Here is a 26,299-nt window from a genome sequence, read left to right on the forward strand (position 1 = left end):
AGGGTGGGAGGAACACCAGGAAGGACCTCAGCATTCTGCACTTACATCGCTACACAGCCACACCCCCCACCAAGTTCCCCTTAAGCCAGCTCATTTGACTTGCTGCTCTTCTAATTTGTGACCAGCCCATCCAGGACAAACAGGGTACCTTTCATAAAGTAGCCACTCACATGGCAGATTGAATTGTAGTGCACTTGGACCTTTAAAGGCTTGATGTCTGGAGTAAAACCTTTTTTAGGTAAATGTAAAATTAACAAAATAAGAGGAAGGTATAAAGCTCAGAAAGAGATGAGTTACACTCTCATCATGAAAGGTTGGAAGCCCAGATCCCTGAACTTCACCTTCATTCATCCTTCAGTGGGTCGTTATCATACCCCCTCGGACACACTATGCAGGCCTGTCTGCTGAGGCCAAAGATTCCTTTTGTCTCTATGTGGAGGAACACCCATCTCAGCTCATTTTCCCCATGCCACTGCCTTTTGAGTCTTCTTACATATCCTCTGAATCAAATCCAGTTCAGCCCCACCTCCCTCCACAGATCCAGTTCCTTCTTGATTACTCAGAGGTCTTCAATTATTATTAGACATGTTGTCCCCATTTTCTCCAGTCTAGAGGATTGCCTCTGTCCACTGTCAGCACTGCCCCTGGGAGTTAGTTCCCTGTGGTTCATTCATATATCTAATCATCAGAGAATTACTGAGCACCTTCCACACATAACACTATATATACCCTGTGGCCAGTGAATCAGATGACTATAATGGAAAACAAAAAGGGTCAAGTGCTACAGAAGTGCAGTGGGAGCTCAGGGAAGAGTGATCACTTCCCGCTAGGAGATCAGGAAAGGCTTCCTGTAGGAAGTGCTATGTGAGAATTCAGACTTGCAGAGACTCAGGGAAAGAATGTCTCACAGAAAGGACCACAGAAGCAATGGCCAGGTGGTTGAAAATCAGCCCATCTAAGTGGGAGTCAGTAGCCCCAGATGAGTCTGAACGGTTGCAGGTCCTGGGAAGGACAGAGCCTTCCAACCAGTAAAAGGTGCATCACAGCAGAGGCCAGAATGGTTATTGGCGCAGTGCTCAATGCTGGGAACCTTATTTTTGTGTAGACCTGGGCCATTTTTTTGCCGTGTATCAAGACATTTTCCTGTCCTTCAGGTTGTAAATGAGTCCAATTGAGATGACTCCATTATTATTTGTTGCAAAGTACTTTGTGCATTAACTTTTATTGGTATTTAACTCTTTTAATAGTTTCCATTTAACTGGCTTAATAATGACTCTGCTGGGCACAATTAAAAGTATAGTTGAAGTATAGTTGATTTACAATGTTGTGTTAGTTTCTGGTGTACAGCAAAATGATTCAGTTATACATATATACATATATAGATAGATATGTGTATGTATATTCTTTTTCATATTCTTTTCCATTATAGTTTATTATAATATATTGAGTATAGTTCCCTGTGCTATACATTAGGACCTTGTTGTTTATATATTTTATATATAGTAGTTTTATCTGTTAATCCCACACTCCTAATTTATCCCTCCCCCACCTTTCCCCTTTGGTAACTGTAAGTTTGTTTTCAAAGTCTGTGAGTCTGTTTCTGTTTTGTTAAATAAGTTCATTTGTATCATATTTTAGATTCCACATGTAAGTAATATAGATAATATTTGTCTTTCTCTGTCTGGCTTCACTTAGTATGATAATCTCTAGGTCCATCCGTGCTGCTGCAAATGGCATTATTTTCTCCTTTTTTGTGTCTGAGTAGTATTCCATTGTATATACATACCATATCGTCTTTATCCATTCATCTTTCGATGGACATTTAGGTTGCGTCCATGTCTTGGCTATTGTAAGTAGCGCTGCTGTGAACACTGGGGCAGATAATCTTTTCAAATTAGAGTTTTTATCTTTTCCTGGTATATGTCCAGGGGTGGGATTGCTGGATCATATGGCAACTCTATTTTTAGTTTTTTAAGGAACCTCCATACTGTTCTCCATAGTGGCTGCACCAGACTGCATTCCCAGTGTAGTGTAGGGTTCCTTTTTCTCCATAGTCTCTCCAACATTTATTATTTGTAGACTTTTTAATGATGGCCATTCTAACCAGTATGAGGTGATATCTCATTGTAGTTTTGATTTGCATTTCTCTAATAATTAGCAATGTTGAGCATCTTTTCATGTGCCTATTGACCATCTTTATGTCTTCTTTGGAAAAATGTCTATTTAGGTCTTCTGCCCATTTTTTGATTGGGTTGTTCGGTTTTTTGTTATTGAGTTGTATGAGCTGTTTGTGTATTTTGGAAATTAAGCCCATGTCAGTTGCATCATTTACATATATTTTCTCCCAGTCCATAGGTTGTCTTTTCGTTTTGTGTATGGTTATCTTCACTATGCAAAAGCTTATAAGTTTAATTAGGTCCCATTTGTTTATTTTTGCTTTTATTTCTTTTGCCTTGGAATACGGACCTAAGAAAACGTTGCTACAATTTATTTCAGAGAATGTTTGCCTATGTTCTCTTCTAGGAAGTTTATGGTGTCATGTCTTATATTTAAGTCTTTAAACTATTTTGAATTTATTTTTGTGTGTGATGTGAGGGAGTGTTCTAACTTCATTGATTTACATGCGACTGTCCAGTTTTCCCTACATCGCTTGTTGAAGAGACTGTCTTTTCTCCATTTATATATATTCTTGCCTCCTTTGTCAAAGATTAATTGACCATAGGTGTGTGGGTAAATGTATAACTTTAAAGAGCTGAATTTTGAGACCCTTTAAGGAAAAGCCAGTGAAATTACCACTAATTTTGATTTTTCACTTTGTAAAACCATGGTAGTCTTCTGGAGGGAAAAAATGTACATACTAGAGAGTTTTATACTAGTACAAAGCAAATAAACAGAGCACAGCTTAGAAAACCTTCACTTTGACAATATAAAAACTCTGAGCTATACTAAAGATTACAGTCATATTTCTCAGAAGTCACTATAGAAGTGTACATTTGAGACTGGTTGAAGTGGGCCCCAGAAGAAGGTATGACTTCACTGATATACCCTTAAAGTTATCACTAAGCCAAACGGCAGACGAGGATGTCCAAAGAGAGAGTTCTTGGTTTTAAAATCTTCATTACCTCTGCCACATCATTTGGGGGCTCTTAGAGTGCTAGCAGAGGTCACCTTCCAGATCATCCAGTCTAAACTAAATGTCCTCTTTGACAGATGTGAAAAGTGAGAAAAAGTTGCCACCCACACTTGTTTCTTCATCTGCAGACGGGATGTATTAGTCAGGGTCCCAACAGGAAATAGATGGCACACTCAAAATAAGACAATTCAAGGAAAGTTTGTTTACAGAGACAAGATTTACAAAGAAGTGGGTTTGGGGGAAGCCCAGCAGATGGTACTAACTTCAGTCTTAGTTGCAGCCAAGCGGTTACCATTCCCAGGCTTGAAGGGAAGATGGGGAGCAGTTCCTGGAGTCGGGTCGAGTGCCGCCCGGATGGACACTGACTCTGTGACAGCAGCACTAGCACTGCTGGCTTTGGACAGCCTTTCTGGGAGGAAATCAAGGAGTTAACGACTCAGCCTCACTCTTCTCCTTCACTCTGGACTCCTGCCTAGATTTCCCATTGGCCAAACCCAGTAAGAAGCTGCAGGCAAATGATCTGCCCCTGAGGACAGAGACCATCCAGAAGGAAGATACCCAGCACACTGTGCACACCATGCTTTTCTGCTCTTTAAGCAGGTTAGCCATAGCATAAGGATGATTCAGATCACATCTACAGAGTTTTCAGGATCCTGGGGGAAGGGTGCATGAATAAAAGACTGCTTAATCAAATATTAAGCAAGAGTGGTTTACTCTGACATGTATTTTGAGTCAGGGTTGGCCTTGGCTCTACTTTATCTTATACTGTTATTGAACTGGTTCAGAAAATTGTGAACAGAGATCAAAGCAGTTTAAACAGATACATCCACTTGTGTAAATATCCTTGAACTCCCCTCCGTCTTCCGCTCCCCCTCCTGTTGCCAAATCCATTCAGCACCTCTCGAGGCTGTTAATACATGTAATAACTGTAATAAACATCATATTTGCTTTGGTTCCAGCTGGCTCCAACCACCAAACTCTGTCCATAGTTCCTATTGTTATCTGTGCTCAGTAGACAACTGCATTGTTATCACTAGAAGCCACCTTTGTCATAGATTTCTAAATATTGATCTTTGTACATTGTTTCCCTCAACATGTCTTTTAGTTGACCATTATATTTTGTTTTTAAGGATATTTAGAATTATTAAACTTAGAGAGCACGTAGGTAGAAGTTAATTGATTGCATTGGTGATAACTTTTCCATGTTACTTCATGCACTAAAATCTTGAAACGTTTTTCAGTTTTTATCCACTCTTTATAAAACTTTCAAATAAAAACTAATAAACCTGATTACACGTGACTTAAACTGGCTTTAAATTAGGCAGTCTTCCATCAGAAGTTTTTAGAGGCACAGAAGTATAATGTAATAACAATAATAATTCCTAAGGAAACAATTTGCATTTTACTGTCAGGGAAATTTGTACTCAAAATCTTGTAACTTAAGGTATCTGAAATCCCGTGAAATTATCATCACTTGAGGTATTTTAAATTACAGTGACTTAAAGTGAGGACTGAATGACTCTGGATCAGAGAATGTGGAACAGCCATGTAAATTAGCAAATTAAAACTGGAGAAGCTCTCTTGATATATGAGGTAATATTACATAATTAGGGAACAACTATTAGATTTATGTCTATTGCAAAATGCAGTAATTTTTTATTTTAAATGTAGGCCTTAGGCAGTGTTGGGGTTATTTTCTTAGAGAATTAACTGGAAATGTACAATTGATCCTTTCTTTTAGAATTCAAGCATGTTGGATTCCACAAAGATGAAACCAAAAAAGATGTCTGTTTAGACAAATGCTGATAGTTCACATAGAGTATAAACCTAAACCTAATGAGTGAATCTAATTCCCCTCATTTTGTTACAGTAATTTAGACCAACCAAAAATCTTGGGGCTACCAAAGGGATTTTTAAATCTTAATTTTCATTGAAGTTTATCAAATGGGAATTTGACGAAAGATGTCCTACTATACAGAACACAGTTGTGGTTCAGAGGTGAATTTTGAAGTAATAGAGACCTTTTTCTTAAACCTTTCTTAAGAAAATCATTTAACCTCAAAGGGTAGCTGCGTTTTTGAGATTTGCAGTCTCTTTTAAAAGTATCTCATTAAAATGTGTCAAAGTAGAGGGGAAGGTATAGCTTAGTGGTGGAATGCCTGCTTAGCATGCACAGGGTCCTGGGTTCAATCCCTAGTACCTCCATTAAGAAATGGATAAATAAGTAAACCTAATTACCTTCCCCCCCACCAAAAATTTTTAAAATAAAATAAAATTTTAAAAAACATTTCAAAGTAAATTTAAAATCTTTTTTTCTGTTGGTACTTTAATTTTTTTAAAATTGAAGTACAATTGATTTACAGTTTTTCAGATGTTCAGCAGTGTTGGTTCTTTAATTACAGCCTGTGTGTTTGCCTGTTGATTTGTGGATGTTCAGAATGCTAAGTGAAAGGTGCTGTGCAGGGTGTTAAGGAAGAAGCACAGGATTGAAATCAGACAGTCCTGGGGGAGAATCCCAGCTCTTCACGTGTCAGCTCCATGACTCAGGCCAAATTACCCAACCTTTCTGAAATTGTTTCCTCAGCTATAAAATGTGCTTACTGACAGCAACTGACTGATCTTTTGCCTCTGAAATCATCATCCAGCCCCTCCTTTCCTTTCCACTTTGCCTCCTGCACTGCCATGTTTCCATGGCAGCTGTCCACTTAAAGCTTGCTGTCTATGTAGAAAAACCTGGCAGATGTTTTTGTATGCACAGATGATTATTATATTTCCATCTGCACATAACCTGTTCATAAAAATTGAAAAATATTTCACACCATTCCAAAACTTACCTATTCACTTAACAGTATATCATAGACATCTTTCTATGTGAGCAGGATGAGAACTAGCTTATCTTTTTGATAGCTGAATAATATTCCCCTGTTGGGAATTATTGTGAAGTAAACATCCTTGTGAATACCTCTTTGTGTACTAGTCTGAATATCTCTATAGAATAAATTCCCACAAATGGAACTCTGGTTCAGGGACGTGGGCACTATTAATTTTATACATACTGTCAGATTGTCCTCTAAGAAGGTCATGCCAATTTACAGTTTAAAACATACAACTTTCCCATACTGTGTGACCAATCCTGAATAGTGTCATTCTGTTTGTTTCTGACAATCAAGCAAAAATGATACCCCCTTATTGTGATGGCTTTCTTCCTTCCTTCTTTCCTTTCTTGCTTTTCTTCTTTCTTACTTTTAATGAGATTGAATATCTTTGATAGTTTTTTCTTCTTGTGAATTGACTTTTCATATTTTTTATCCATTTTTCTGTTGTATTATTTATTGATGTAATTTGTTTTAGTTTTTTTCTCCTAGGTCGCCATTTGACCTAATACATTTTTCTAGCTCAATTTCTTAACATTTACATTTTGAATCTATATTGTTTCTTCTTATACATGGTGTAAAAGTAGGGATCAATCGTATTTTCTTCCAAATGGATGGCCAGTTGTCTTGCTTTCACATTTTTGAAGTGCATTTTCTCTCTCTCTCTAAGATGAAATTCAGCCATCTATAAGAATACCTTATACATCTTATAAATATCACCATATAAATATCTTATTCTATTTCTGGACTTTATTCTTTTTTAATCTATTATCACCTACTGTTTTATTTGCTGTACCCTAGAATATATTTTGTTTACAAAGAACAAATCCCCCTCATCCTTATTTCTCAAACTATTTTTGGCTTCTTAAGTGTTGTCCTGCCAGAGGCACCTTACGGTCAAAGTTAAGTTCCTCCCCAAATCATTGGTCTGTCTTAAATTTTTGTGTTCATACAGGAATGATGATTACCTTTATAATATGGCTTTTCCCATCCTATCATGGTCTGTCTCACCGTTTATTTAGTTTTTATTTTATTATCTTCAATAATAGTATATCATTTTATTTCTATAGATCTTGCCTTTTTTTTTTAATTCCTTGGCATTGTACATTTTGTTGTTGTTGTTACTGTGTGAATGGGATCCTTTTTCCATTGCATTTGTGTATTTACTTCTATCTTATGTCTACCATCATCTAAATTCTCGTTATGTGAAGAATATTTTGTTGTAATAAATTGTATATACCAAAACATAAGGCCAGTGTGTGTAAGGCAGAAACCCTTAGAAGTGCAAGGAGATTCTGGGGGAAGGAAAACAAAAACTGTTCTCCTTCAGAGTTTGACAAAGTATAGTAAGGATCTGTATGAGACAGGAACTTTCCACTTATAAGAGAGTACTCTCCTTACACCCTACAGAACAAAAGCCAGTTATGTGCATAGTCATAAAGAAAACAGTAAGTTCTACCAAGTAGGTATTCCACAGTTTACATTCTCTGGCTATGATACAATAAAACTACAAATCCAACAACTGAAAGTTAACTATAAATAACTTGATCACATGGAAATTTTAAAACTCTTTTCTAATAATTCTTCAAATAATTTTATTGTTGGACTAAAGAGAAAATTAAAGGTAAGTTACATATTATTTAAAACTGAACAAAAATGAGGAAGGTTTATTTAATATATAACTAAATGTTCTATAATTAATCAAAACTGAAAATAAATTACTGAAGTTTCAACTGAGAAATAAATTTAAAAAAACAAAGAAACTAGGAGGGGAGAATTTTAAAAGATGAAAGTAGAAATCAACTAATGATAAAATAAAACAATAATCCTCCCAAAGTAGAAATGTCTTGAAGTCGGTTTCTTTTAATTAATAATACAGCTAAAACACCTGACAAACCTGACTGATGTAAAGAGAAAACAAACTAAAAATCAGATTTTCTCTTCCTGAGAAAACCAAGAAAACAGATGAGATTAAAATAATTAGAAGAAATACCATGTACAAATTTAAGCCAACACATTCTAAAATCTAGATTAAAGATTTTCATAGGGAAATTTGTTATCATTACCAAAATTGACTCAAAAAGAAGCTGAAACCTGAACAAACTTAATTACCAAGAAGAAATTCATGAGATTGTTAGACATAATGCTAAGAAAAATCCAACCCCAGATGGTTTTACAAGTGAGTCCCTTGAAGGGACTGATTATTCTTACGTTGTTTATAACATTCCAGAATATACAACAGGATGCAAAGCTTACATGTCCCTAATGCCAAAACATGAAAAATTACACAGAAAAGAAAACTATAGGTCAATCTCATTTATCAGTATAAATTAATATCCTGAATAAATATTAGCAAATGGAATCCAAGAGTCTATTACAAGAATAATAAACTATTATTAGGTATGATTTATTCCAAAAAGGAAAGGATGGTACAATATTGGGAAAGCTATTAATATAATTAATATATCATTAATAGAATAAAAGAATGATCAAATGTCATTATTAATAGACACTTTAAAAAGTATCTGCTAAAAACTCGTTATTAATTTCACTTGGTAACTAAATTTTTAAAGGAATAGAGGGAACTTCTTAAATGTATCAATATTCTTGTTATTACAGCTGTCTGAACATTTATTGGATGATCATAATAAGTATCACTGATTAAAACACTGAAAATGGAGATAGTTCTACTAATGTGTCTTTTAATGGGCAATCAATCAGAAACCACAGCCTCTTTAGAACATCTTGAAATAATGCTGTATTCAAATTAAACTTTTCAGCTCATATGATGCTAGACTGTTTTGGACTGAGGTGAGAAGATAAGTGTGTGATCTCACAATATATGTGTATGTCTATAAATCACTGGACTGGAACTTGGTGGACAGTTTGCCCCTGTACTTTGGTTACAGGGTATCAGAGAAATAGGGAAGTCTTCCTCTAGCTAGAAATATTAGTAAAGCAGAAATAGATTATGTAACAAAAAAAAAAAAAACCTGCAGCCCAGAGTTGGACACTCTTCTTAGCAAAAATAGTATCTTCTTTTGAGGGTTTGACTGGTAGTTGAATTTTGCCCGGTTGTCTTCTGGAGTGATTGCCTTAAAATCATTAATTTGATATTTGTTAAGTCCCAATTGTTATGTGCACAGTATTGTGATGGGCATTTACAGACATAACAATGGATAAAATTGGGTCCATGTCCTCTGGAACGACCCATACTATGAACTATGATACAAGGTATATTTTCAGGGGGTTCAAGGAGGTGATGGCATCAAAGCTGAGCTTTGCAGGATAAGCAGAATTTCTACATGTGGAGGAGAAAGTGGAGCTTTCCAGACTAGAACAGTGTCAACAAAAACATGGAGGCAGGAGCTGGAGGATATGTTTGAATAATTGAATGGTACTCAAACCTAGCTAAAAGTTAGGGTTACCTCAAGAATTTTAACCAAAAAAAAAAAGAAGACAGAAAAAGAACTCCAAGGGCCCCACTCATGAAAATCTAATTCAGTAGAGACAAGATGAGGCCCAGAAGCCTGTGTCTCTCTAAAAGCCCCACGGATGACTATGATGAGCCCGTGGTGCGGTCTTGTCTGTAGCTGAGCTGTGAGGGATATGGAAGTACTACAGAAGATGAGGCTGCAGAGGTACGTTGGAGCCAGGTGATAGCAATGAGTAGGATTGCTTTGATTTTGTACGTTTGTTCATGTTCTTTTTTGTTCTTTCCATTACATTACCATTAGGTTACATTCCTCTAGTAGGTATCAGTCGGATAGCCCTCGACAGAACTAGACCCCTTGTGTGAATTCCAAGCAAAACATGTTAAATGAGATGAAGAGAAGGGTAGTAGAGGGATGAAAAGGAGGCTATCACCCCAAAACTTAAAACAGCAACCATGTCATTATCACTTATAATCCTGTGAGTTAACTAGACTCAGCTAGTCAGTTCTGCTCCACGTGACGTTGGCAGGGACCACAGTCATCTGGCAGGCTGAAATGCTCAAGAGGACTCACTCACAGGGCTTTCGGCTAAGAGCTCAGCTGGGGCTGTCAGTTGGAACATCTCTGTGGGCTGCTCACTGCATGGCAGCGTGGTTGCAAGAGGAAGCACCTCAAGAACAAGCTTTCAGAAAGGCCCAGGCTACCAGGCTTCTCGTGACCTAGCTTTGATAGTCTCGGATGTTGCTTCCACTATATTCTATTAGTCAAGCAAGTCACTACGGCCAACTCAGATTCAGTGGAAGGTGAATTAAACTCCAACCCTTAGTGGGAGGAGTGTGTGCATATAAGGGAAAGAAGGAAATTGATAGCAACCATTGTTTTTGAGAACTGCTACTGCCGTCTTAATGCACTAAGTACTAGAGGATCAAAGGACATAAAGCAGAATTTCAAGAAATTTAGACAGACATCAACCAAAGTAGAATTAGGTAGAACAGTAAGTAATGATAAAAGGAATCTAAATAATATAAAATGCTTATGTAATAGATTCACGTATTGAATTTCTTACCTGACGGTAAAAAATATACCTTCATTTCAGGCAACCACAGAATATCTGCTCCCCCCAGAGAAGAAGCCCCTATGTACTGTCTACTTGAACTGCTATATATGCTTATAAATCTGGCGCCTTAATGATTTGTTTTCCTCGCCTCTCAACCTTGCAGAAATCATTACAGTTGTGCTTGTTTTATCTATTGTTATTGTATATTATTATGTTTATATACACTGCTCAATATTAAAGGAGGGTCTTCCCATTTTGGAATCCCTTCCTCCGAATGACTTTTTACACACAGTATAAACAATTGGATTACACATTGTCTCTTAAGTTCTTTGTTTTTTGTTTTCTGAAAAGAGTGACATTGAAGGGGGCTTTGTTTTGATTCCCCACAGTCTCATGATAAGAGTAGTTTTGACTCGCCCTGGGTGCTCTGGAGACTTCAAGGTCACCCTTCAGCAGGCGCTGGAATCACCTCACTTCCCAATAATGCTGACGTGGGAACTGAGCTGAAATCGTTGCTGTCACCAGTTTTCCATGTATTTTTTTTTTAAAGCCCCTTAAGAAAAATCGTTTTAAGATAAGTTTTTTTTTTTTAAGGCTTTGCTCTGCTTTCTGAAACTCAGTTATATTACCATCCTAGTAAGACACCCAGAGTCTGAGGTGGGAACCCAGGTTGTGGGGATGATGTAATTTCCTGACCTGTCAGTGTTGAGTCCCAGTTCTTGCTTCCATCTCAGCGTCCCCATGTGATTTGAGGAGTGTTCTGCACGAGACCCCCCGGGATGAGGCATTTGCGCCAACAGCCGTCTTCCTCCGTAACACTCAGACCCCTTTGCCGTTGCAGGTCGTCACGCTGTGGTACAGAGCTCCCGAGGTCTTGCTTCAGTCCAGCTACGCCACCCCTGTGGATCTCTGGAGTGTCGGCTGCATATTTGCAGAAATGTTTCGTAGAAAGTAAGAAACCCCTTTTGTTTCACTCCGTCTCGCTTGGGAAGAAACTTTCCTAGGCTTAGGTAATTTCCATGGCAGCCCAGCATTTCTGTTTCAAGCAGGATCGCGGTAGCCAGATCCACTTGCCTCTGGCTCCGGGCCACTTCCAAGCCTGTCCTGAAACCGCCTTCTCAGTCCTTACAACGTAGTGGTGTGTGCTGTAGCTTCCTGCTCTTGGAAACTCCGTTTGGAAGGGAACACTCCACTGTTCTTATGATTCATTTTGGTTTTGTTGGCGGTGATAGGATGTGGTAAACATGAAGCATGGTATGGTTTTGTTTTTGTGTTTTAGTGAGGAAGCATCCTCAAGGTGGGCTTTTCCACAAGAGGAGGACCAGGGCTGTTAAGTATGTGGAAATTTTGTTGGTGGGAATGGTTGAAAAAACAGAATGTTTAGACTGAGAAGGAATAGGCAAGGAAGATGTCAGAGCTCTGTCAGAATATGTTAAATGCTGTTGTGTGGAGATGAGACATTCAGGCACTAAAGGGCATATCTAGGACCAAAGATATTAAAATTACAGAAATAATGTTCTTTTGCTCAAAAGGCGAAAATAATCCAATGATTAGAGTTATCTGAAGAGAAAATTGGGGTTCGTGAAACTAGTGCATTCTCAGTGGATGTCCAAGAAGAGACTGGACCAACGCACGCTGGTGATGTGTTTGGTGTCATTCCTAGAGTGGGGGTGGGGTGGGCTTGATGGCCTCCAGGGCCCCCCTTATGCCAGGAGCCTGTGATCCATTTGTTTGATTTTTAGGTCACAAGAAATAGCCAAACAGTATAATAAAGAGCTGCCAGGAAAATAATCCATACCTGGGTACTAAATTCAGCCTGGTCAAAATTAAACAGGGAACCTAAGCATAACCTAATCTCTCTTTGTTTTCTGTTTTTATTTCCATGGGAAATGTGAGCTGGGAAGCTAACTGAATTCCCACTGGAGATGTTGTATTATTCAAAACATAGCTATATGATAGCTCACAAGAAAAAGATGGGGTCAGCCATTGCTTGTTGGCTTGTTTTAACCCAGTGAAGTTTTGCACATGTGATAAATTTGGGGGCCTGTTTCTAGACCTCAGCTGATTCATCTGTAGTTCACAGGGGATGATCATGGCAAGGTGCTCGAAGTACACAGATGTTTCCTGCAGGCCTACTGTGTGCTCATTACAGGACCAAACCTCTTCCCTTGTGTTGCATTTTATTCCTCACAATAAAAGAGAACAGAGATGCAGTGGTAAATTTGTCTAACATCAAACTGCTAAACAGTAGCAGGGGGATTACTCCAAAGGCTGTCTTGTGAGTCTGGTGTTGTTTTCCTACCAAGGAGGGAAGAGAAAAAATTACTGAATTCAACTGCAGTGTTTACCAAATAAGCTAACTTAGTGGTTTTGGAAGTGTGGTCCTTGGACTAGCAGCGTCAGCATCACTTGGGGACCTTTTTGGAAGTGCAAATTCTTGGACCCCACCACAGACCTGGATCAGGGCTGAGGCCTTCTTGGGCTGAGGCCCAGCAACCTGTGTTTTCATAAGCCCTCCAGGTGACCCTAATCCAGCCTCCAGGGTAAGGACAGAATCACCAGGAATGGGCAGGCTTTAAATATGCAACTCCCAGAACTCTCCCTTGAAATTTTGATTCAGTACTGGGCTGGGGCCTGGTGTTGTTGTTTTTAAAAGTGCATCAGGTAGCTCTTTTCATCAGGCAAGTGTGGAAAACGTTAGGTTAAAGGCTTATGGTGAGAACCAAGAATAATTAACTGTCAGTGTCGTAGTGTGGAAGGTTGGACTGTCGTTCCAGCTCACCCCACGAATAACTTGGTGCAGCTGAGACTTGATTAAAGAAAATCAATATTTTCTCAAGTATTTATTGGAATCACATTGATGTGTCTAGAATTTTCCTCAAATGTAAAGTTTGGGGCATTCTTTTGTTACGTGGGGAGGGTGATCAGTTATTTTTCAATAGTATTAAATGTGGATACCAGCCGTAGTTGATACAACCGATCTTTTTTCTGAAAAATGTTAAAAGAAGGATGAAATTTAAGATATGTAAAGTGTTCTCTGGTAAGGAATGTGATGTATTTTAAAATACAGGTAGTCACCAGCTATGGAACAATTGCAACCCAAATTTTCATTTTACAGCATTAAAACATTTTCCCACTGAAGTGATAGTACAGTTGATAATCTGGGTCCCTGTCTAGCTTACAGACTCCTATCTAATCTGGAACATGTATGTAATATTATTCATCAAAACCTATTTTCTACTTAAAACTTTTTTTCTCTAGGGGAAAATTCATTCTGTATTCCAATGCAGGGTGACAGGAATACCCATCTCTTAACAAGGACTTAACTTACAGACACAAACCAGAGTGGCCATTAAAGCATTAGATGTTGAGGTACATTGGGTAGAGGGACTCAGTGTTGGAGGCTCAGAGAAAGACTCCTTTGACAACAGTGACAACAGTCACTTCACTCTTCTGGGAAAGTGAGATGTAGGGTAGAGACCCACTGGCTCTTCAAATGTACAAAAACCCCTTCTCTTGGAGTCTTGCACAGAAGGAGTAAATTGAGAAATAATGGTCTGGAGAGGGGATGCAATATCAAAATCCAGGCCCGTGTGCCTTTAAGGCTGAAGGAGAATGAATCCATCTGGGCCTCCCACACACCCTTCCCAGGGCGGGTGCCCTGTCTCCTAGGTAGTTCCTGCCAGCTTGGCTGTGACCTTGAAAACGGCCATGGGATCTGACCCTTGTTCCTGCTTGGTTCGCGTTTGGTATTTCCTGTGATAACACCCAGATATCTGAATGTGCGTGCTTCTTACTTATTTCAGCTGAGTTCTAGGGTCCAGCCACCGGCTTGACCTGCTTCGGCTAGACTCCTGATTCACTGGACCTCTTGAAGTGTCCAGCTGAGAATTCACAAGCCATGGATTCTGGAAGCAGACTCCCTCATTACCCTAGGCTAACCTGGCACGTGTCCACCCTGGGCTCCTCCTAGTTGCCGTGCAGTAGCTCCCAGATTTTGTCATCTCTTTTAACACTTTGATGGTCTTTACTGTATTCCTATCATAACTATACTTACTTAATTTTTTACTATCTTAAATCAGTTTACTTTTTTATTTAACCTCATCCTAAGCAAAAATATATAACATCAGAGATTTGATGAGCCAGTTATTTATTTGTCGAGTATACACCAAACTATAAATGAAACCCTTAAAATGAAGAATCTTAGTCCATGTTCAGCCCCTGAAATCATCTCCCATATCACATGTGATATATGTCACATGTTGGAAACAGGTGTTTCATTCTAGTCTACAAATAACTTCTTGAGTGGCTACCATATGCAAGGCCCTTTTGGAGAGTGGAACTGAGGTGTAATGGAGGCATTGCATGCACAATGAGCCAGTTAACCAGGGCTTGGGGTAAATGGTGTGAAGTGTAGACTTCTGTGAATGGGTTTAAGAAGAAGAGAATCTCCAGAAAGGAAGGAGGTTTCTCAGTAGAAGGCTAGGTGTCAAGAGGTCTTCCGAGGTCATGTCTTAGTTGTTTATACAAGACCATTGAGGAGTCGTCATTTATGCATCAGCAAGGCTCACCATCTTCCATAACCTAGGGAGAAAAAAAGAAGCAGAAGGAGTTAACACTTGTCTGTCATGTGACAGCCCCAGGGCTGGGTCCTTCACGTGCGTTATCTCACTGACCCCACATTCTGAGGACTGTTCTCCAGTTTCTAATGTATGAACTAGAGCTTTCCACAAGGAGTGTAAATATCTTGTCCACGGGCACACAGCTCTTAAATAGCGAGCCAAATTTGAACCCAGGTCCATCTCACTCTGTAACCTTGCATTTTTTCACCCTGGCATGTTTCTGTGCTGGCTTTGGTTTTACCTACTAGGCCATACTTTTTTCTGTAATGTTTTATGCATTATCACAATGTAGCAGCAATAATATTTAAGGAGGTCAAGAAGCAAACCACAAGTTTAATAGCCTTGATTTCCAGTCTCTCCTGTAGGGAAAGGCTGACCAATTTTCTGTGGTATTATTAAGAGGTGCATGCCTTCTATTCTAAAAGGGAATACCTAGGAAATACGAACTCAGTAAAAAAGAATCTTCCGGCAGATGGCTGACAAAGATCCAGAGAGTTTAAATACCATCTGTCATTATTATCTGGGTTTAATAATTGCCACACTGACCTCCAATAGCATTCTACAAAAATGGATAAGAACTGGATCTTTTATCTTCCTCCTTTAATTCTTTGTCGATGACTAATCCATCTTTACTCTACATTGAGTTATATTTTAATACTAAAAAAAGTATGAATTTGGTCAGGAGACAGCTAGCCAGATTGAAGGATGGGATAAGATATGAAGGGAGGGATGGACAGATGGACAAGATAGATTGATTTTTGACTTCATGGCAAAGTAAACTCGACAGTTGTTAACTCTCCACATATCTATCCTGTGATCCTGGTCAGAACTATTGTCTGTGGTTTGAAAGTTACAGGGTTTTCCAAGTTACGGCAAAGTCAGAAAAAGAAAACACGCATTTAAAAAATAAAACATGCTACTGATTCTTTGAATATAGAGATTGTGGTAAACAGATAGTAATTCTTAGAAGTTTTGAGTTGCCAGCTCTGATGATCCCCAGCTAAGAAATGCCGGATGCCTCCAAGAAGAACATTACAAATACAGTCACTGTTAGAAGGAAACACACAAGGCTTCATGGTCACACTCCCCCTTGTATGGTGGCCTCTCTAGGCGTGCCGTCATTGATTTCTATGAATTAAACACCCAGTCACTGAGAAACTGAACAGTGAAACTGTCCTTTGTGGCTGAGTGGTCTGTGAGCAGTTATCTTTAAAATGTCACTGAGTGCCTTGCCAGCTGTCCCATTGGTTACTGTGTTGGTATTTCCCCATATTTGCGTGCTCTCCCTAGTGACATCAGGGAAATAAGGTCCTGGACCAGAATGGAGCTGAACCCCAAGGCACCAGAAGGCAAGCCCCTAGCCTATGAGAGGAAACCCATCACCTCAGGTTAGGTCAGCACATGCCTGTGGAAACCACAGCACTCTCTGGACCTTCAGATTTCTTGTCTCTTCTTGGACATTTTCTTGGGCCTTTTTTATTTCTCTAGAGAACCAACCAAATGGGAGAAACTCCAAAGGAGCGTTGTATTGAGTGAGGAAATACCCAAGATGGTACCCAGGAAGAGAGCTGTTCCTGGTTGAGCAATGCCTGCGAGGTAGTTCTAAGTAAGAACACACGAGTGCTTTTTTAATGGGATCAGTGCTGACTTCTCCTATTCTTGATGTGTGTCTTGCTTTAACATGAACTTTTCTTAGTGTGCTTGTTTTCACGGTGTGTACTGGGAGGCCACCATCAGGCCTGGCCTTTCCCAGTTGGGCCAGTCTTCAGTCCTCTAGCTTTGCCTCTCCAGTGTGGCACCCTCGGTCTGCCTGCTATTTGTGGACTTCCAATAAATTGATCTTCCTATTGTTACCCTTTTTCAAAAACTTGTTAAAACTGGTGTAGCGTCCTTGGTCCTCAAGACCTTCTGAAGAAGCCCCAACTTTATTCTAGCTGTCACACATCTTATCCTCCAAGATATAACTGTAAGTGAGTGAAAGGGACTTTCCTTTTGGCCCCATGTTTTGGGTTAAGAACCTTAAGGTTCTCCTCATTAGAATCCATGCACTTCTTTTACCTTGGGTGCCCACCTGCTTTGTCTCATCTTCCAAAGCTAAACCTAGAGCTGTCTCTTCAGGGAAGAGACCAGCCTCACCACCACCCTCCACCTCAGCGACTCCTCCGCGTTCTGCGTGCACCTGCCCTGCAGCACCTTCCTTCGCCACGTTCCATCTATGCACACACATTGTCCATCGCAGCTGCAATCGCAACGTGACACAGAGCCCTGTTCTTCCTGGGGGACCAGGCACCTGAGTCTTTTCCAGCCTTGCCTCTGCCAGCTCTGTGACTGAAGGCCAGCCATCGCCCTCTGGAGCTTAATGTCTTTATCTGTAAAGTGGAGAGGCCAGGAGAGACTTAATATCCCCTCTTTTGCGTAGTCCAGGAGTGCCCAGCTCTTCTTGTCCCCACGCTCAGCTTTATTCAGAGCAGCCTAATTTCATCTTTTTTATATACTGGGCTTCTGAGATTTAAAAGGGTTTAAAAATATGGGAGTAGTGGGGAGGGTATAGCTCAGTGGTAGAGTGTATGCCTAGCAAGCATAGGGTCCTGGGTTCAAACCCCAGTGCCTCCATTAAAAAATAACTGAAACCTAATTATCTTCCCCCACCCACCCCACCCCCCAGGAAAAAAAAAGTGTACAGTGCTGTATGTCAATTATACCTCAATAAAAGTGGGAGGAAAAAAATTTTTTTTAAAACTTGGGAGTAGATATGTCCAAGATTGACTCCAGTTCTGATATTCTTTGCTTTGGGGTAGAACCACAGCTTGGTCATTTCTGGAACTCTTCTCATGTCTAGCACCGCTCACACTGTTGACACAGATTATTACATTACACATCCTTGTGATGGTCTTGAGCACTTGACGTACATGATTTAATCTAATCCTCCCAAGTGACTTGCCCCAGGATCCCACATCTGAGGGTAACAGTGTAACAACTGGTGGGTGGGTGTGGGTGTGTGTACATGCCTTCTTCTCTACCCTGCTGTTCCTTTTTTCCATACATTTAAATATATAGATATATTCCATGTGGAATATCTAATAAGGTCTAAGCCAGCTCTGTCCAATAGAAAATAGAATGTGAACTATAAGTGTCATTTTAAATTCTCTAGCAGCCACATTAAAAGATGTGAAAAGAAAAAGATATAATTGATTTTAGTAGTATATTTTATTTAACAGAGTATATCCAAAATACTATCATTTCAATAGGGAATGAACATAAAAAATATGAATCACATACTATATTCTTTTTCAATACTAAGTCTTCAGACCCCAGTGTGTATTTCATGCTTACAGCACATCTCAGTTCGGACTAGCCACATTTCAAGTGCTCAGTAGACATATGTACCATATTGGACAGCATAGGTCTAAACCATCAAATCAAATGATACAGGAGAAACAGACAACTCGCTGTTTATCGGGAAGGGGAGAAAAAAACAAGTTAGTGCCCTTCTACCCCCAGGCGTATTGATTTCTCAGTCTTCTATTCCCTATGTCATCTTTTCTAGTTTGGGTGGAGGCTGTAGAAGTTGAGGTCCTTGATGTAAAACCAGCAGAGCTGAGGTTGAAGCAGCTGCTTGGCCTTTGTCCCTGAATCAGTGGTGCTTGGGCGCCAATCTGCAAACGTCGTGTTTGTCAGCCCTAGCAGATCTTCCCTGATGTGCTGTCTTTAACAGTTGCACCTGGGGAACCTCGTGGACTCCGCAATCTCTCATTCCACATGCCGCTTTCAGAAACAGGAATTGTCAAGGGAAGGAACAACTTTGGAGATGCCAGTTAGCTTTGTTTTCTTTAACCACAATTTAAAGTAGGCTGGTAGCAAAAATGCCAAATGGTACAGAAGTATAAAAAGTGAAATCATCTTTCCTATAGTCCCATCCAAAATCCGCTTACCAAAGATAACCCCTTGGGTATACTTCCAGGTCTTCCTTACTGCAAATTCGAAAGTATATGTTTACACTGTGTACACAAACACACACATCTGTCCATTTCCCTCACAGAAATGGGCTTACACTATGCACTGTACTCTTTTGTGCATTACCTTGTTCATTTTATTGTATTATGATACATTATGTCAGTTCATAGAGACCTAACTCATTTTTAAACTGCTGAATAACTGTCAGCTCATTTGTTGCATAATTTAATTTCCCACTGATGGACATTTAGGAGTTGATTGGTTGGTTTTGGTCTTATTACAAACAATATTACAGTAAAATCCTTCTGCTTATTTTGTGGAACATTTGTCCAAGTATTTCTGTATGGTAAATTCCAGAGTGAAATTACAGGATCAGATAACACGCATATTTAAAATTCTGCTAGCTAAACCAAATTGCCCTCCAGCAAGCTTCAAGTAAACTCTGTTTTTACCTTAAGGTAGGAAGTAGGATTGAGATTATTCTTGAAGATTAAGAAAGCTTGTCACGCCTGGGGGTGGGGGGCGGGGGGGGGAGAAAGCTCATCAAAAGTAAAACAAGACCACAGACTCTTTCCTAAGCCTGGGCTACCTCCTACCTCTTCTACCCCTATTTTAAAATAATATCAAGAAGAAAACGTAAGTGAATATGGTAATTTTAGAAAAGCTGTTAGGTTGGTTTGAAGCATAAGAGACCTCTTTCAACTGTAAAATTAACTGTGGGTTTCCTTTTTATCAGTTGTGTAGTGATAGGGAAGGAATCAACCTCATTTTGTCAGTTAAAAAAAATTATCTTAAGATAAAGTCCCAGGCAGATTTTCAGACTAGTTTTTTCCAGAAGACAGACAGCATGAAGATCATTCTGCAGAGCTGTAATGCATAGGCTGGGAGGATAATGTGTACTGAGTTCTGACCTTTGTTCTAGGCAGGATGTAGAGCCTGGGCCGTCTCTTCCTCCTAGTCTTCTCAGCTACCAGACCTCATGCAGCGTTACTTCAGCTTTTGCCTTCTGGGTCTACTCATTGGAATAACTCTGGAGGCCCCTGCATCAGCCCCTTTCTCTAAATAGGAGAAGAATCAGACTAATAGTCTCAGTTCTACCTTGGACATAAAGTCTCAGGTCTTCCTGGTCACATCCTTCAACTGTTGATTTGGATAAAACATATTTAATTTGAGGCAAGAAGCCACCCATTTTTTTAAATTTTAAAATACTGGCAGAGAAAGTAGCTATTTTATACATTGAAACCCAAGTCTTACCAGGCTAACCTCTACTCAGTCAGAGGCAAACTTTTTATCTTTGTCTCCTGGCTCTCATGAACGTGAGTTGCTTCCCAGCCCCACAAAGTAAAAAGTACCAGGCTTGCGCAAAATTATTTTAGCTGGAGCTTGGAGCTTGGAGCTTGGATCTGAGTTGAGTCTGGTCTTGGTAATGCCTTCAAAGCATGATATGACGTGACATTTGTTGCTTTATAAGAGCCATGAAGATTTACTGGACAAGACAGTAGATACAGTGAATAGTACAGGGCATTTCAGATAAATTAAATTTATGTGATTGTATTATATACCTAAGTAATCTTCCACACCGTAGTACTAAGGTGCTAAATTACAGCAAATGGTAAGGTGTGACAGAAGATTCTACTTGGTCTTGTCACATCACAGTAGGTCATAGTGACAATCTGTCAGCAAGTCCCTGTGACTGCTGCTGTGGGCTCTGTGTCTGTCTGATACCCATGCTCCATGGTTTTGCTCTGTGTTTCTTTCTCCTCCCAACTGGTCTTCCCATGGTGGCTGGAGGAGCTAATGTCTGATTAGACCCAGCGCTTGGCCTGAGGAGCATTGAGCATTTACTTATAAAAGTACAAGTTATTACCTAGTTATCTTTCTTTCCCTCCTTTCATTTCTTTTTTTTTTTACCCTTTACCCTTCCTCCAAACTTCTCTCCTCCCCTCTTTCCTCACTTCCCTTTCTCTCCTCCACTGTCTCTCTGGCACTCTCTCCCTCTCTTCCTTCCAGTTTAACTGTGGGAAATACAGAGCATTCAGCATGGCCTCTCATATCTACCTTCTGATAATACATGGTAGTATTGAGTTTCTGATTTACTGCTCCAGTTTTTCTGGCTAAATTAAATTTTCAGGGATCAAGATTTACTCAGATATAGGCTTAAGAACTATTGGCTACTCAACGGTGTTTTGTGTGTGTGTGTGTGTATGAGTGTGTATTCACTTTAATAAAACCAGTAATCTGGTTAAGATATTTCTGAGTCTTCTTGGTTTCTTATAAACATTCTACAAAGTCTTAATATGAGAAAGAAAGATGTGACAGGACAGCTATAGACATGTGGGCTGTATTTACTTGCAAATTGAAATATTGCAAGGGACAATTCAAAAATGGCAGGTTTCCATGGAAACTAGATTTTACTCTGGGCTGAATTAGACCCTACCAGCTCTTCTGTTATCACTGGCATGGTTAGAGGTTGCTGGACACTCTCAGTCCAGAACCTGGGAGAAGTTCCAAAACTCTGGAAGTCAGGCATCCTGGAGCCTGCCAGATGTGTCTGTGCTATGTTGTCCAACTGTTTAATTGGTAATAATTCTATGTACTAATCTTTCAATATTAAGAAGCAATTTGGAAGCCAATTGCTATGTCCATTTTGCTGGTCAGAGTCATATTGAATTCTCCAGGTATCTGCATGCAATAAAAGTTAATTTCAAAGACACTCGGGTAAGTGGTCTACAGCCCCAATTAAAATTGGCATTGAACAGAATACTTAGACATTTCTCATTTTTCTCTAGACTAGTACCTTTTTTACACATTGCATATGAACAGCTTCTTGTTATATGACCTCTGAGTCCTGATCAATCAGAAGTCATTAAAAATATTAGGAGCTTTTACTTTAAAATGACACCTACTGCTCACCCCACCTCTTGTTTCTTACTGAAAAGACAGAAACATCCAACACTCAAAATTAAGACTAGCAATGAAATAATTATCAAAATTATTTGGAAGAATTCCCATTTAGCCAGCACTAGATTAAAAAACCCTTTTGGTGACTCAGGTATGTTATGTGCACCTGGAAACAGTTAGACAGACCTTTTTTCTCCCTCCTTCATTCCCTGTTTCAGAAACACAAAGTTGATTTCAGTTAAAAAAAAAAAAAAAAGGGTCAACTGTTCCCTCCAGTTACCCTTTTGAGATCTATCTCCACAGTGGTGTTGACTCTCTCTGCCGCCAGTATTCTACCTCTGTCTCTTTCAGGTATGAGTACAAATACCAGAGAAACATACGTGCAAAAAAAGGGATGGGGGAGTGAGAAGAATGGAATATTTAGTAAGCAGAGACAGAGACATGAAAGCAGTAGTAGGTGAAACATGGGGGAAATTGATCTCAGAGCTACTGAGAGACCATTCAGTGCTCACAGAATGAGTCAAAGTAATGTCTCCATTTTGTTGACTACACATTGTCTGGATAGATTACCCCTCTTAGAAGAGTGAGAAAAACGAAAAGAATAAAATTCTTATGACTTCTGAAAAAAATACTACCAAGCAAGGCAAGTAACATTATCCAGAAGCCTAAATAATAATAATAATAATAATAATAATATAAAACTCTAGAAACAAGCAAAATCAGAGGAAATTTCTGAAAATCAGGAGAGTAACTCAAAAGAATGCTGGAAGACATTCTGTCTAAAACAGAAACAAAAGGCAGCCAGTATGAGCATTCTGAAATGCAAAAGCAGCAAACTGAGATGGAAAGGGAGAGACGTAAAATGTGAAATTGTAAGGAATCAAGGACAGTGGCACAATTGAAATCCAAGAGGAGGGAGTAAAAAGTAGAACGAATACTGTAGGAAATTGAATCCTTGTTGTGAAGGACAGTATTGAGAAGTTCTCACAGAATACTGATGAAAAGAACAAAAGGCTTTAAGTGATAATAAAAGAGCAAATATGAGGACTAGAGAATGGAAATCTGGTGTAAGAAATCGATGGTCTTGAAATGCAGTAATCAGAAACATAAACTGAGACATGACTTGAGTGTGTGGTTTAAAACGTCTCACAGTATTTTGGAGGAAATCATTGAGAAAGCGACACCAGTGGTTGGGATGCTCAGGACATTGGGTACAGAGAATTCAACTTAGATCAGCAAAAGAATAAGGAATGCGTTAGCTTACAGAAACGGTGATTCCAGAGTTGAGTGAGCTTCAGGGTCGGCTTCATCCAGAAGCTGCAGCTCCATTTCTCTGAGGCCCTTTCCTGTGTTTTGGCACCTTTGAAGACTGTCTTCCCTCATGGCAAAGTGGTTATGGTAGTTGCAGGTTTCATAGCTGCACACTAGACCACTTGGACAAAGAACATATTCCTTTGTACCAGGGTTTCAAGCAAGAGTGCTGAAATTCATCCCCAGAACTGCTGATGACATATGCCTACACTTGAACCAGGGACTGAGACCAGAGAGATGGAATCTGCTGATCTGATAGGCAGTAGTCTGAAGACCATGAGGCTCTGTTACTAGGGGTAAGGGGAAGGTGGATACTGGGGAGGCATCCCGTGGACTCCACTGCAGAAACAGACACAAAGCATATCCTGGCATATGTCTGAATTGCATGGAGAAAGAAAAAAGCCTGTGAAAACCAAATAAATGTATTTGAAAAAATACAAAAAAGAAGGAAAATCAGGCTGGCCTCAGACTTCTCTTTTATTTAACTAAAAGCCAGAGGAGAATAGAGAACTATCTAGATTTGAGGGGGAAAGTCTGTGACCCAAGAACTTTCTTTTCAGGTGAGTTGTCCCAAGTGTGTGAAGGCAACAAAAAGGTTCCGGTGTGTAAGGATTCAGTTACTGTTTGTTTATTAAATACCATTTGGGTGTCCTTGAGTTGACTGAGAGGGATATCAGAATTAGTGCATCAGGAATGGGTGGCCATTCTTGACGAAAGAACTGGTGGGATTTCCTGAGGGATTCTGTCGACACTCAGCTTCACAGAAGTTCTGAGAACTGTGACTTCAGTAGCCCTCACCTGTTTGTACTGGCCATACTAATGACCCCATAGGAATGTGGTTGGGCCAGTGTATTTTTTCACAACGGCATCTGGATGAAACTTAAAAGCAAGTAATTTCATTATTAATTAATAGTCCTTATTATGAGAATAGCCCTGTAATTGGACTTCAGAAATTCCCCTGAAAAAGCTTCAGGCAGAATGTACCATCAGATTCAAAAGTCTAATTAAATGGGACTAAAATTATGTTTCATTTTAGCCCACCTATGGCTAGAAAGAAATGGTTTCTAAAGACCTTCAAGAAATAGAGAGGAGTAGGTCAAAGTTTAAAAAAAAAAACAAAGAAGAAGAAGAAAACACTAAAGATGAAATAAAAAGGAGATGAACGGGATAAGAAACAATTATAAAGGTGTAAAATGGAGCAGCCAAATTACAGTCCCCTTAGGAGGCACAAAGAGCAGAACTGACTCTTAGGAGAATTGAGGAAATGATGCAAAAGGCAAATCTGGTTAAACTTTCAAGTGGGTGGCATGTTCTTTCTAACATAATTTCTTACATCTTCCCATTTTTCTTTAACACTGAATTTTTCTGTGTAAAGGTTATCTATATTAAACAAAAACTGGAATTGATCAGAACGTTCAGCATCAGTGGAACTGCTTAATAAACAACCACGTTTCTATACAATTTATAAAGAGTGTTGAAATATGAAAATGTGTATGCTGTGGGGTTCCTGGAAGCCAGCTCTCATGTTATTGAGATGTCTCCATGTTGTTAATATTACTGCATCCCTTACTCATTGTTAAAATGTTGACATGCTTCCATTTTTACCCATTGGTCAAAGGTCCACTGCCCAGAGTACCCCCAGTTCCCTAGGTGCCCCTGCCTCTCGCCTAAGATCCCCAGGGCCTCCCTAGGAGCCAGCTGCAGGGTTACTAGCTGACGTTTCAGGGTTATCCAAAATTCTGCTCCAGCCTTTCATGTTTAAAAAAATTTTTTTTAGTATTATCTCAGGCTATGGAGATGATATCCATTTGCAGTAATCCCTGTATTATCTTTAAGTCCCCTGAAGTCATCCTGTGCTCTGGCAGGCATTTCTTCCAGCTGCCATTTGCTGATCTAAGGGAAATCATTCTTCTTTTTCTATCAAAGACCTTCCACCAGTCCCCAACTGGCTGCTGATTTTTATCCCGCTTCCCAGGCCTTAAAGCCTTCTGGAAATGGGTTAAAACTAGGAATTTAATATCTAGCAGTGAAATTCTTCCATTGTTTGTTTTTGGTTTGGGGTTCTTTTGAGGCATAATCATTCGCCTCTGTTAGCCACGTTGGCACAGAAAGGTTCACCCAAAGTGGTACCCAGAATGGCCCCTAAACGTGTCTGAATATGCCCCTAATTTATTTTGTTATAATGGCAAAAGGGATTTTCCAGATGTGACTAAGGTTATGAACCTTAAAATAGATTATTCTGCATTATCTGGGTGGGCCCAGTCTAATCATATGAGCTCTTTAAAAGAGAGAACTTTCTCAGGCTGGAGGCAAAAGAGATGGGGCAGAAGGGGAAGTCAGAGAGATTCCAAGTGTGAGAAGGATTTGACCCACTGTTGCAGCCTCTGAGATACAGGGGCCACGTTAGAACTGGAGAGGGGCCTCTGGGAGCTAAGGATGACCCTGCTGACAGCCAGCAAGAAAACAGGCACCTCAGTAAAACAACCACATGGGACTGGATTTGGCCAACAACCCACATGAGACGGGAAGCACATTTGTCCCCAGAACCTCCAGAAAGGATCACAGCCCTGACATCACCTTGACTTCAGCTTTGTAAGATTCTAAACACAGAACCAGTTGAGCCGTATATGTACCTGGACATTTGCTCTACAGACCTGTGAGATAAATCCTGGGTGTTGTTTTAAGCCACTGAATTTGTCGTGATTTGTTACAGCAGCAGTAGGAAACTAACCCACCAACATATAAAGTACTAGCAACACAACAGAAACAAAACCCCAACAGGACAGGATGCGGTGCGGTGGCATCAACAGTGAACACTGCAGAACACACGACTCAGAACAGCTGGGGAAGTGCTTTCTGACTGGGAGTGTCTACGCAGTGAGCCACACCAGTTCTGAAGGCCAAGAGGATCCACAGGGAGTTTGCGCTCAGCACTGGACTAGGTGCACAAAGGACTGGGTGTTTGCGGGGAAAACACAAATATATATATACGTATATATATATATATATGATTT

The 26,299-nt window shown here is 39.7% G+C and overlaps 1 protein-coding gene across 3 annotated transcripts in view; it reads left to right on the forward strand.

Moving 5' to 3' along the window:
• CDK6 (cyclin dependent kinase 6) overlaps positions 1-26,299 on the forward strand; it is a 214,979-nt gene that overhangs the window by 140,482 nt on the left and 48,198 nt on the right. For all 3 annotated transcript variants that reach the window (XM_072964990.1, XM_072964992.1, XM_072964991.1), the window contains exon 5: positions 11,339-11,448. In XM_072964990.1, the coding sequence (XP_072821091.1) occupies positions 11,339-11,448 (110 nt within the window). The remainder of the gene's footprint in view (positions 1-11,338; positions 11,449-26,299) is intronic.

The sequence above is a fragment of the Vicugna pacos genome, chromosome 7, assembly GCF_048564905.1.
Source record: "Vicugna pacos chromosome 7, VicPac4, whole genome shotgun sequence".
In the NCBI taxonomy this organism is placed as follows: domain Eukaryota; kingdom Metazoa; phylum Chordata; class Mammalia; order Artiodactyla; family Camelidae; genus Vicugna; species Vicugna pacos.